The following is a 12,202-nucleotide window of genomic DNA, read 5'->3' on the forward strand; positions in this document are numbered from 1 at the left end:
CACGCCCCCATTGGGCGCCCCCATTGGCTGTCACCGCCCGACCCCGCGTCACCATTGGTCAGAGTCGTTGTCAGTCGACCGGCACGCACGCCGGTGCAGTGGGAGATTCGGCAGGCCGGCCGTGGGAGGTCCCGGTGGTCCCGCCGGGGCTGGCTTGGGGCGGGGCGGGAGATGCCCTGTAGTGCGTTCCACGTCTCTCTGCTGTGACCGGGGGGGAGCGAACTTCGCCGTGACAGCCCCGCCGGCAACTCCTGGCTTGGGCTGGTGGGTGACGCCGCGAAGGCAATACTGCCGGCGGCCGCCAGGGAGCAGCAAAACGCCGCGTGCTTCACCGGTCGGCCCCTTTAAGGCAGGCGGCGGCCGGAAGTGCTGGCGGCCGAGGCCGCGGCGGGCACTGCGCATGCGTTGCTGCTGCCCGGCCCGCCTCCCCCCTCCCCATCCCCCCGTTCCCCCGTCCCACAGCCCCCGGTTTCGGCCGCTCGCCGACGGTAAGGCCCAGCCGGCGCCGCGCTACGGGGGCCGGGAGGGGCCATGCGGCGCGAAGGGGCGGGGCAGGACGGGAGGGGGCCTGGCTCCGCCGAGAGGGGAGGGAGGGGTCGCCGCCGTACGTGCCGCCGCCGCTGCCGCGAGGGCGGGCGTCGCGCGCGCGCCGCTCGGGGTGGGGGGTGGGGGGGGGGCAGCGGGGGGTAGCCAGCGCCGTGGGGAGGGGGGCCGAGGCCACGCCCCCTCCCCCGGGCAGGCCACGCCCCTTCGCCGCCGTGCGCGCCGCGGGGTGGTCCCACGGGTTCTGTGTCACGTGACCTCTCGACCCCGGTGCGGGGGAGGCGGCGACCCCCGAGCCGCCGCCCGGAGACCCCGCGGGGGCGGGCTGGGTTCTCTTGTGTAGCTCCCCCGTTCTCCCTTAAGGCCTCGGCGTGATCGCCGCCGCGATTTGTCCGTGTCCTATTGACCCCCCCCGCGCCAGATATCCTGGCGAAGCTCTGCCGTCTCTCTCGAGGTCCCGGGTGGCTCTGTCTGTCCCCCGGTGCGGGATGAGGTGCGGGAAACCGCGGGAGTCCCACTCCTGGAGCCGGGTGGGTGCGTGGCCCCGGTGTCGGCGGCTCCCCAGGTTTGTCCTGGTGTATCCCAACCAGGGAATACCGAAGCCCCTGTCACTCACCAGGAGATCCTGACCTGAAATCTCTGAGATTTACATGGGATATTGGGAAGAAATTGTTCCCTATGAGAGTGGTGAGGCCCTGGCATAGGTTGCCCAGAGAAGCTGGCTGCCCCTGGATCCCTGGAAGTGTCCAAGACCAGGCTGGATGGGGCTTGGACCAACCTGGTCGAGTGAAAGGTGTCCCTGTCCTTGGCCGGAGGTGGGACGAGATGAGCTTTCAAGTTCCTTCTTACCTGAACCATTCCACGATTCTGAGACTGGCTTTCCCAGCAGCTTGTAGACCTCAGGCTTGCAGGGATGACCTTCAGCCACACACTGTAACCAAACTACCTCTGTCCCATGTGCACAACCATAGGCACATCCCCTGGGAGTGCAGCTTCTCCGGGACCCCCTGTCAGGTCCTCCTGTGTTAACACCACACCTTGACACCAGCTTCTCCTGGGAAGGATCATCCACAGGCATGTTCCGGGTAGTGAGGTATCAGAGCATGCCAGGGGTGGACCAGAGCATTCCAGGGGTGGCTGGAGGCACTGCTGTCCAGGGCCAGTAGGAGAAGCTCTGTGTTGAAAATACACTCTTGCCAAAACCCACCAATGTGGGTCTCTTCCTTGGTGCCAGGCTGGGAGTTCAGAGCTGGAAAGAGCTGCTGGCTCGGGAAGTTATGAGTGGGATGACACTGGGGGGATCTGCCTTTGGGATCTGTTCCCAGCTCTCGTGATCCACAGGGAGGAGAAAACCTTGCCACATTCATGTGAGAGATGGCGAATGCCGAGGTGAGCGTCCCTGTGGGTGATGTGGTGGTTGTACCAAGTGACGGGAATGAAGGGGAGAGCCCAGAGGATACCAAAACCCAAGTGATCTTGCAGCTCCAGCCGGTGCAGCAAGGGTGAGTAGGATGGTACTACCTGGGAGGTGCGAGGTGGGATGGGGGGGAGCCCTGTGGGTTTTCATGGTGTGGGTACAGAGTGTCACTGTGTTTTCCAGATCTGCATCAGTTTTGTGCCATGAAGGGGAGAGAGAAAATACAACAGATTAAATCTTTTGTGTGTATGGTTGTCATGGGGCCTCCGAGGGCTGAAATTGTCCTGCAAGGCTGTGTTGGTGCAGTGCTCCCAGATTGTGGAAGCAGTGCTGTCCCAGTCTCTCTCTTCCTTCTCCAGTCCCTGGGTTAGTTTTTGCCACACTGCAGGTGCTGGATGTGGTGGTCTGTGTGTTCAGACCTTCATGTGCCACTGTGCCAGCTCTCTCCTAAAATAATCCTCTTCTAAAATAAAGTGGGGCTGGGATGTGGAGGGAATTTTGTAGCTCCCTGGCAGCTGCTGCAGCGAGTGGCTTCATCTTCACTCTAGATCAATCAGGATGGAAAAAAAAACTGGCTCTAATTTGATAATATTTGCAGGGGCAGGGTGACTGTGGGCCTGACAGTGGCTTCCCTTTGTGGTCATCTGTGTTGCAGTGTCATGCAGGGCTGGAAGGGAAATCCTAGGACACTGGGCTCTGCTTCCTATGTCGAGGGTGACCAAGGGCAAAGGAAAGGGCACAGGGAAGCCTGAAGAGCTGCCTCAGTGGTGCTGGCAGAGTGGAGGGTGGGATGACAGTACTGGGAATACCTCTGCATCTATCAGCCCTTGGGATTATTAGTGTTTTGTTTTATTAGTGTTCACCAAAAAATTCCAGGTGATTGCAACTGTATCAGACAAAATTAATGTCCCTTGAGGACAGGCAAAAAGAAATTTACTGATTTTTTTTTAACCCTGTGAATCCTAATTTCCCATGATTTATATAGTTTGTTTATGGATGGCCGCTTTCACCACAGGATTTACCAAGAGGGCTCCGAGGCCAGTGCCGCTGTGGTGGCCGTGGAAACCCACACCATCCACAAGCTGGAAGAAGGGATTGGTGAGTTTCCATCCAGCTTGGTGTGGATGAATCCCCTCCTGTGCAGGGCTGGTTTTCTCCAGTTCGCTGGGCTTCTTTCTGGCTCTGCCCCTGCAGATGCTGATTCCCAGGCATGGATGTGGGTAAAGGGGCTGGGCTTTCTCTGGAATAAGAGTCTGCTGTTACTGCTTGGTCTCAAAGTCCTGGAAGTGAGATCCTGGCTCTCCTTCAATGAATGGTAAGGGCTCCCATGGGGTCCAGGGGAGCCGGGATGTCACCCTAGTCCTAGTGTGCAGACACTGGCAGCAGGAATGATAGTGATGAGGATGTGGTGACTGAAGCATCAGGCTCTGGTTGTGGGGTCTTTGCTGAACCAGCCGTCTGATGGTTTGGATTGGATGTTCATAAGAACTGAGCAGGTTGGCTCCAACTGCTCTCTCCCATCCTGAGCAGTGTGTGGAAAAAGGCTCCTGTCACTGGATGCTGTCAGTAGATCTTGACTAGAGTTCTGATTTCTGTGTCGGTTTGGGTCTTTTGGCAGGATTAGCAAAAACTCTGCACATGAAGAGAATATATTATCAGTAAATATCTGATATCATTGCTAAAGAGATAACAGAGCTGCAAAAATCTGAGAGATATCTGTGCTTCAAATTTTAAACCATTTTGTTGCTACTAAGATTGTTCTCATTGACACCTCCCCCCTTACAGATGCGTTGGATTTCTGATTTCATGTTTCCTTATAGATGAGCTTCATTTGGAGCCAAATGTTATACCAAAAAGCAGGTGCCAGTTGCTGTTAGAGTTGCGGCCGCCGGCAGTATTGTTGTTAGTGCTGAACTAACTCTGAGAAGATGGAGAGGACTGATCCTGAGCTGGGATCTGCCCTTTTTTTTTGGTTTCCCAAGTGCAGGTCTCATAACCTATGAGGTTTCAGCTCCCGCCTTGTGGGGAGCCTCTTGGGTGGAAAGTTTCATTTTGAGCCATTCCTCCCTCAGACCCCAGCACCCTTGAAACGAGTGAGGAAATCGAGATTGCCTATCCCATCACCTGTGGGGAGAGCAAAGCCATCCTCCTCTGGAAGAAGTTTGTCTGCCCAGGAATTAATGTCAAGTGTGTGAAGGTAAAGGAGAAATTCACAGTGGATTCCTTTCTGCTCTTCATGTGTGCTGGTTGGCCTCCACAGGAATTCCTTAGTTTTTGTGTTTCATCCTGAGTCCTTGGATTGTTGGTGCCAAAGTTGTTTTTTATGGGGAGAAGCATGCAAATAGTGGATTAAGGAGGGAAGGATATCACCCACTTCATATTTCAGCGGTATTTGCCCTTGAGGAAGGACTGAAGGCAAGCAGGAGATATGTGTTGAGATCTGGCAGAGCTTTGCCTCCTCCCTTTTCCTTGGTGTCCTGGTATTCCACTTCTGTCACTTCCTTGGCTAGCAGGTTGCATCGAGAAGGGAAATCCTGATATTACCTTTTCCCACTTGAGAGCATGGCAGTTTGACAGCCAAGCCCCTGGTGCTCCTGCCCCTCAGCAGGAGCTACTCAAGTCACTGGAGCAGGGCAGAACAGATGCTCAAAGGAAGACCTGTGTCAGCTGGATGCTGCTGGGCCATTGGATGTAACAGAAACCTCCTGTAATGATCTCCAAAATGACCCTACATGTTCATAGGAGATTATTTGGTTCATATAAACCCTTCAGGGCTGTTTTTGGTTAGGGCTGTGAATGCCTGTGGTTGGCAGGTCATCCCTACAGACATGCTTCCTGGAGCTATGAGCATTGCTGTGCCCAGGGGATCAAAGCTGGGAGGGGTCTGAGAAGCAGCTCCTCTCTCTGGGTGGAAGTAGGGGCTCACATGAGCTGTATTGGATGTCCCAGTCCTCCCAAGTGATATTACCCTTTGCTTGTCTTGTTGCCAGTTCAATGACCAACTGATTAGCCCGAAGCACTTTGTTCACCTGGCTGGGAAGTCTACCCTGAAGGACTGGAAGAGAGCTATTCGCCTTGGAGGAATCATGCTAAGGTATTTGACCCCTGTCCAGCTTCAGGGCTCTACCCCTGCAGCTGCAGGACCCCCAGCAGGCATTTTGTCTGCCTTGCAGTCTCCAGGAGGGCTCTTGGAGGCCCACAGTACCTGCAGCCTGCAGAGATCCTGGCCCCATGATGTGAGGGTCAGGATCCCTCACCCTGGACAGAAGTGGCATCGCCTGGGGAACCTGGGCTGGAACAGGACTGAAACAGTGTGTGTGAAGCTGGGAGTCTCTTGTGTTTGCCATTTTAAAGCCTTGCAGGAGATTTTTTGGGTGCAGAGTGGCCTGGGGAATCTCCTTTTCTCTTTCCTTCCCATGACCATAGCATTCCCAGGTGGAATACTCCCTTTTGTGTCTAGGCTGAGATTTGAACTGAGCCTGATTCTATCCCTACTCCCTGCACAGGAAGATGATGGATTCAGGGCAGATTGACTTCTACCAACACGACAAAGTTTGCACCAACACCTGTCGAAGCACCAAGTTTGATCTCCTGATCAGCAGTGCCAGAGCACCAGTGCCGGGGCAGCAGAGCGTGGTGCAGACTCCAACCTCAGCCGATGGTAGGAAACCAGTTACCAATGCCATGGGAACTTCCCTCTGATGTTCCTCTCCCTCCTACACACACTTTACACCTTCTTCCCGGGCACATCAGGGCAGTCCCACCAGGAGATTGCTCTGGTTTCTGGAAAGGAAAATGCTTCTTGTATCTGTTTGGAGAAGTCTTGGCAGCATCTGTCAGGGGCTCTGTTCTACGGGACTGGGAAGGCTGGAAAACAGCTGGCATCAAGAAGCTGCTTTCCAGAGAGGCAGCCTTCATAGCCAGGAGAAGGATTGAGAGCCTTGCAGGGATCTTTGTTCTGGGATCATCATGGGAGCAAACACTTGTGAGAGCTTGCACAGCATTTTCCGATATATTTCCCATTTGCGAGTCTGTTATAAAGGCATGAGTTGGTCTCAGGAGTGAATTTAGAAATGCTGTCCTCCTTCAGAACATCCATGAACAGGATGTGGTGGTTGGACATGATTTGATTGTCATTCCAGCTGTAAGTTCTGAGTGTTCCTGTGCTCCAGATCAGATATTGATCTCTTTGCTGAGGTTAAGGGAGAAGACTATTCCCAACTGTACCCCATTGTTAAGCTGGGTGGGTTACATTTCTCTGCCCCTGGGTGGGTGACGTGGCAGAGTTGTCCATAGGCTAAGGAGACTCTCTTGGAAAGCACCATAGCCAACTTACAGTGGCTGCACATTGGTAAGTCCCAAATTTGATCTGGAAATTTTAAATTGGGTCAGATCCATTTCCCTTTAATAAACCAGCTGGGACCCTAGCTCCATTTCATGAGGGATGAGGAGTGCAGAGCTTCCTGTGGATGATGCAAGGGGAGAAGGGTGGCTGGGCTGAGCCTTATTTGTTCCCTTCTTTATTCTGATCTCTTTCTGCTCCCTTGAGCCAGGACTCCACTGTGCAAGGCACATGGTTTTCCCTCCAGAAGCTCCAGAGCTTTGCACAGTCACATTTCCAATGAGAAGCAGCAATACTTGCTTTTAACTGGTTTGGTTGAAAGAAGCCAAGCATAAACCTTACCCAAGGGGTGAAAGAGAGCCTGAGGAGGGCTGAGGGGTTGGGCAGCAAAGCAGGGATTCAGGCTGTCAGAGTGAATTGATGGGGGCTTTCTGGCAGGGAGCATCACCCAGATTGCACTGTCGGAGGAGAGTATGGAGGAGGGGATAGAGTGGAACTCGGCTCTGACAGCTGCTGTCACCATGGCCACTGAGGAAGGCATGAAAAAGGACACGGATGAGATTTCAGGTAAGCTTAGGCTGCTTGTTGGGTGTTTTCTTCCCCTCTCCTCCCCGTTACATTTTTGGAAACCTAAATCTTGCAAATAAGTAAAGTTTGGGCAATGACAAAGCTGTCCCTCAGCCTCTTAGATCTTCAGCATCACCCAGGCATTCAGGGTTTCTGCCAATGGAGCTCCTCACCACTGCAGGACTTTAGCTCTGGCCTCATGGCTGATGGATAATACCTCAGACCAGATGTTACTGGTTGCAGTGAGGGGCTTTTCTGTTTTATTCAAAGAATGTGAAATACATCTGCCAGCCTGGAGCCAGGCTGGAACCAACAAAGAGCAGAGTAATGTTTGTTCTTTGTCGTGTCTCTCTGGCCTTCTGTCCCCTTGTATCAGTATGGAAGCTTAGCTAGAATTTCCTCAAATGATGATTTTAAGCTTTGCATCTTGCAAAAATGTGAAATGTTGCCTTGGAAGTCATGGACCTGCTTAAAAACCTATTCCTGATTTGCTGAGTCCATTTTACTTGGTTTGGGGTTGGTTATTTTTTTCACACGTCCTGTCCACCCCAGTAGCTAAGCTACCTTGCAAAGGTAGTCACCTTGAAAAGATACATTTGCCTTAGAGGTTTAAGGTGACCCTGTGGGAAAAATGCCAAATGCTTGTATATGTTGACTTTTCCTCCTCTTTTGTGCCAGAGGACACACTGATGTTCTGGAAAGGAATAGCTGATGTGGGGCTGATGGAAGAGGTGGTGTGCAACATCCAAAAGGAAATAGAAGAAGTCCTAAGAGGTGTGCAGCAGCGGTTGGGTCAGTCTCCCTTCCAGATGACAGGTAGGTTGTGAGGAAAAAGCCTCAAAAGGGCAGTTGCAAGCAAAAAAAAAACAGTGCTAAGGGTCTATTCCAGCATGTGAAGCTGGTGAGTCAGGATGGGGAGCGAGTTCCCACTCATTAGCTGAGTTGTGGGAGCATAGTCTGTGTTCTCAGCCTGCCCAGCTGTGAAGTGCCTTTACTTCAAAGGACAAGGATACACCATTCCCTCCTGTTCCCTGAGCAAAGTGAACCTGGCAGCTCGCTCGGACCATCAGATGACTGTCCACAGCTCCCAGCCCTGATGGAAGCTTTCCCAGAGTCACTTGGACTGGAGTTATTCAAACACTTCTCTGTGACACTGCAGTCCTAAACAGGTCCTGCCCCCTCACTTCTTATTCTGCTTTTACTGGTGCCAGAAAACCTGTTTTGGGGGCTGAACCAGATGAGGGAAATTATCTGGGTTAAAAATATATCCCCCTTCCCTTTTTAGGGTTATTTTTAACTTGTAACAGGCTCCCTAATCTGATTTGGCACATGCCCCTGTGAACACCTCTTGTTGATGCTCTTCCTGGGAGAACATACATGTAGCCACAAACTTCATTTTACTCAGGATATATATTTTTTAAATTTTCTAATTTAACTTTGGGCTGGTCCATCTTTGTGTCTGATAGGTGTCAGGTTTTGGGAACTATGAGTGATTGAAGTTAGTGGATTATAACAGACATTTTGCACAGCTTTCTGTGGAGCTTGGCATGTTAATGACACTGTCAGGAGCATGGGGGTGATGGTTTGTAGGTGGAGAGCTCCTTTGTATCTCCGTGATTGCAAATTACACTTTCATTTGCAGCAATTAGGAGCTGCTTGAGTGACACAGCTCTGTCAAATTTGATTTATCATGTGAATGGGATGATTTAATCCTGGGATGTCAGAAGGATGAGGGAGTTGAGTTTCCTTTTTTTCAGCTAGCCCTTGTGAAAGAACAGAGAGAGTTTTAAAAAGTAGTAGAAAATATTTGGTGTAACAGGAGCATCTTTTGAGTGCCCAAGTCTTAACATCCCTGTGCCCCTTCCTTGGAGATGCTGCAGTCCTGAACAACGTCGCCCATACATTTGGCTTAATGGACACAGTCAAGAAGGTACTGGACAACAGGAAAAACCAGACAGAGCAAGGAGAGGAACAGTTTCTTTACACACTGGCAGGTAAAGGGCCTAACAAGAGTTCACATCCTGCTGCTACTCTTGGGAATACTCTTTCCTTTTCCTCAATTAATTAGGGTTAGTGTTCAGTACAGGCTGCCCCAAAACAAGTGCATCCCAATCCTTTTCTGTCTTAGGGCTTGAGTGAAATTTCCTCTCTCCCCTGTCTCACAGAGAGCAATTGCTTGGGACTTTGGACAACTCAAAGTCTGTGCCCTTTGCTGCAGCGGGGGTGCTGCAGGCATCAGTCCAATTCCCTCAGGATTAGGGACAAGACCTGCCAGCTCAGCGCTATGCCATGATCATCTGAGCCGTGGACAGTGTTGTGCTGTACCCAAGCTAATAAGCCTCTCTGAGTATGGGGTGCAGAGCTTCTGCTTGTCTTGGCTATCTGGGCTATCTTCTTGTCTTATAGTGCTATTGAGTATCCTGCTCAGTTTTCTCTGAGCTGAAGCCACTGACTGACCTGGGATCCCCAGAGCTGCTCATTGGATGTGTCTCCCTCCCCACCATGTACTGTAGGATCTGTTGTTATATGAGATGTCCTAGTCCCCTGCTGCCCTGGATAAATGAGGTCACTGTGCTACTTCTGGCTCCCAATGTTCCCACTGATAAGTGTTGAGGGGGATGTTTCATGGACCCCGGCATCCTGCTAGCTGTCCCCAGTGCAGGTGCTTGGCTCCTGGGGAGGTGACCCAGCCAAGCTCAGGAAGCAATTCCAGCTTCCTGGGGGGGTTTATCCACTCTCCCTTGCAGGTGGGTTTTACCTTGTGGGGAGCAGAAATGTCCATCTCTTTGTCAGTAGGAGTAGCCAACACGTATGGAATGTTACCTGTTACCAGGCGCTGGCAGCTGGAACATTGACCAGGTCTATGTAGGTGGCAGGAGAACCTAGCCTTTTCCTTCAGTGCCATTTGATCTCAAGGGAGAAGCCAAGATCAGGCTCGCTGGGTGGTTGGGTGACCTCCTGTCACAAACGTGGGAGTGATGGTTGGTTCTGGAGCCCCAGGAGCTCCTACTTACCCTGCCGTGACATGTTGCTCAACCATTCCCTATGCAGACCTGGAGCGGCAGCTGGAAGAACAGAAGAAACTTGCCAGGGACCAGAAGACCAAGTCTCAAACCATCCAGAATGTGGTGCTGATGCCCATGAGCACTCCCAAGCCTCCCAAGAGACCCCGTCTGCAGCGCCCAGCCTCCGCTACCATCCTCAGCCCTTCCACCCCCATCCAGCAGCCTCAGTTCACTGTCATCTCCCCCATTGCCATTGCGCCCGTTGGACAACAGTTCTCTATGGGCAACATCCCAGTGGCAGCCCTCAGCCAAGGCTCCAGCCCAGTGACTGTTCATACCTTGCCGTCTGGCTCCCAGCTCTTCCGATATGCCACCGTGGTTTCATCCTCCAAGACCAGCTCCTCGGACACCGTCACCCTGCACCCGTCCTCCAGCCTGGCACTGCTGAGCTCAGCAGCCATGCAGGACACCGGGGCCCTGGCCAATGTGGCGACCATGGTCAACCCTGTGGAACTAGTGGCCATGGAGTCTGGCATCACTTCCACCATCCAAGCTGTGGAAGGCACCTCGGACGATGGGCAGACCATCATAGAGATCGACCCAGCGCCGGATCCTGAGGCGGACACAGACGAATCAGAGGGCAAAGCTGTGATCCTGGAGACAGAGCTGAGGACTGAGGAGAAAGTGGTGGGAGATGTGGAAGACCATCAGCACCAGGTCCATAATGTGGAGATTGTGGTCTTGGAAGACTAGTGGGGAAGGCAAGCATCAGTTAGGGGAAGAGTTGGGAATTCGTTTTATTTCAGGCTTTTTTGTTAAGCATCTTTTCCAGCCACCCCAGTTGTTACCATGGATATTTTCATTGTACTGTGTATATATATATATATATATATATATATATATGTATATGTAAAAAGTTTGGTTTTTTTTTTTTAAACAAAGCTGGAGAAACACATGAGACATGGATAAGGCTCTGTCTCAGTGCAGCACTGAACAATACCACCCATGGCAGGATCAAGGAGAGACTGAATCTCTGCTGGACAGCCCAACCAGGAGGAACTAGCCATGCCTCGGTGCTTCTGCTCCAGGGCTGCCCTGGCCCAGAGACTTTATTTGAGAGACAATAACACTTGAGTGTGGATGTGGCTGTGAGAAGGGGTGACGGATTTGGGGTGGAACAGGTACCTCATTTGTATTTTTATTTTCCCCAGGGAAAGGGAATTCCATCAGACCCTTCACTGTCACCTCAAATGGGATTTTTATTATTTTTCTTGCTTTGAGGAGGCCGACAGTACAATGAATTTACTGTCCATGTTCTCCTCCTCCACACAAATTGTTTTTATATCTCTATTTTTTTGTATTTGTTTGCTCTCTCCCTTCCCTTGTCCAGATTTCCCAGCTGCAAAGCCCTGGGACCTTCTCTTAGGGTCCCTGTATCCCAATCCCTCTTCTTCCCATGGCACTTTTCCCCCATCCCTTTCCCTGCCTGGCAAGGCTCGGTGCTGCAAATGCCACTTGAAGACTCCGAAATCACTTCAGCCTTTTGTATAAGGCAAAAAATATCAACTCAAGCTCAAACCCAGTCCTCCCCCTTGGCGCTCAGCACCCCAGGGACCTTTCAGGGTGTACAAAGCATGTTGTGCTGTTGCTTTCTGGGAGAGACAGATTTTGGATCAGGACAGCTTCTGTTTACACTGTGTGCTGAGGCTGCTCCGTGCTTGTCGCTTCTTGTTTGGTGGTTTTATTTTTGTATTACTTTTTCTTCTTTCTTCCTGTAATCTCTTGGCAGGGTTAGAACTGGCACATTGCTGAAATACGGTGGACCCCTCTGTTTTCCCACTTTCCCTCTTTTTTTTTCCGGTGGCTGGAGATCCATTTGGGCTTTGCCACACTGGGAAAATGGAGGGGGAAAGCAACGGGTGGCTTCAGAGGTGCGGAGATTTGGGAGGCTGGGAGGGTGGGAGCTGCTTGGCTGGAAATACTAAGCAAAGGAAACACACCTGGGGAGGGTGGAGGAAGGGCAAGAAGATGTGTCTGGCTATTTTTTTGTATTAAAAGGAAAAACGGAGTTAAGCTCCAATGGATTTTTTCATTGGAGAGGTGAAAGGCAGTGCCTCCACCGCCTTGGGGAGAGCAGGGGATGGGCAGGGATTCTTGAACCTCCATTTTTGAGGAGTGGTCGCTGCTGCTCTGACATTGGCCTCTGGGAAGTGCTTCCTGGCTTGGAGTGGAGGTGGGAACAGCTGTGGGAGCCAGATCCCATGCTCAGCCTGGAGAAGAGAAGGTTCTGGGGAGACAGAGCCCCTTCCAGTGCCTAAAGGGGCTCCA

The 12,202-nt window shown here is 52.0% G+C and overlaps 1 protein-coding gene across 2 annotated transcripts; it reads left to right on the top strand.

The window, feature by feature from the left end:
• Positions 1-88: 88 nt before the first annotated feature.
• Positions 89-11,861, top strand: GMEB1 (glucocorticoid modulatory element binding protein 1). 2 transcript variants are annotated; one of them, XM_030964674.1, is made up of 10 exons: positions 89-488; positions 1,885-2,045; positions 2,976-3,058; positions 4,033-4,157; positions 4,951-5,054; positions 5,467-5,621; positions 6,741-6,869; positions 7,548-7,685; positions 8,750-8,863; positions 9,921-11,861. In XM_030964674.1, exons 2-10 carry the CDS (start codon positions 1,918-1,920, stop codon positions 10,625-10,627), a joined length of 1,683 nt encoding a protein of 560 aa, XP_030820534.1. In that variant the 5' UTR covers positions 89-488; positions 1,885-1,917; the 3' UTR covers positions 10,628-11,861. The 2 variants fall into 2 exon arrangements, with proteins under 2 accessions (XP_030820534.1, XP_030820533.1); XM_030964673.1 differs by having other exon boundaries at positions 8,741-8,863; positions 9,921-11,859.
• Positions 11,862-12,202: the final 341 nt, after the last annotated feature.

This window comes from Camarhynchus parvulus, chromosome 23 (genome assembly GCF_901933205.1).
Source record: "Camarhynchus parvulus chromosome 23, STF_HiC, whole genome shotgun sequence".
Taxonomy (NCBI): domain Eukaryota; kingdom Metazoa; phylum Chordata; class Aves; order Passeriformes; family Thraupidae; genus Camarhynchus; species Camarhynchus parvulus.

Excerpts from the sequence above, each read along its gene's own strand:
- GMEB1 (XM_030964673.1), top strand. The coding sequence starts at position 1,918 with ATGGCGAATGCCGAGGTGAGCGTCCCTGTGGGTGATGTGGTGGTTGTA. Across the intron at positions 5,055-5,466 it reads CTTGGAGGAATCATGCTAAG|GAAGATGATGGATTCAGGGC; the intron begins GTATTTGACCCC and ends CTCCCTGCACAG. Across the intron at positions 6,870-7,547 it reads GGACACGGATGAGATTTCAG|AGGACACACTGATGTTCTGG; the intron begins GTAAGCTTAGGC and ends CTTTTGTGCCAG.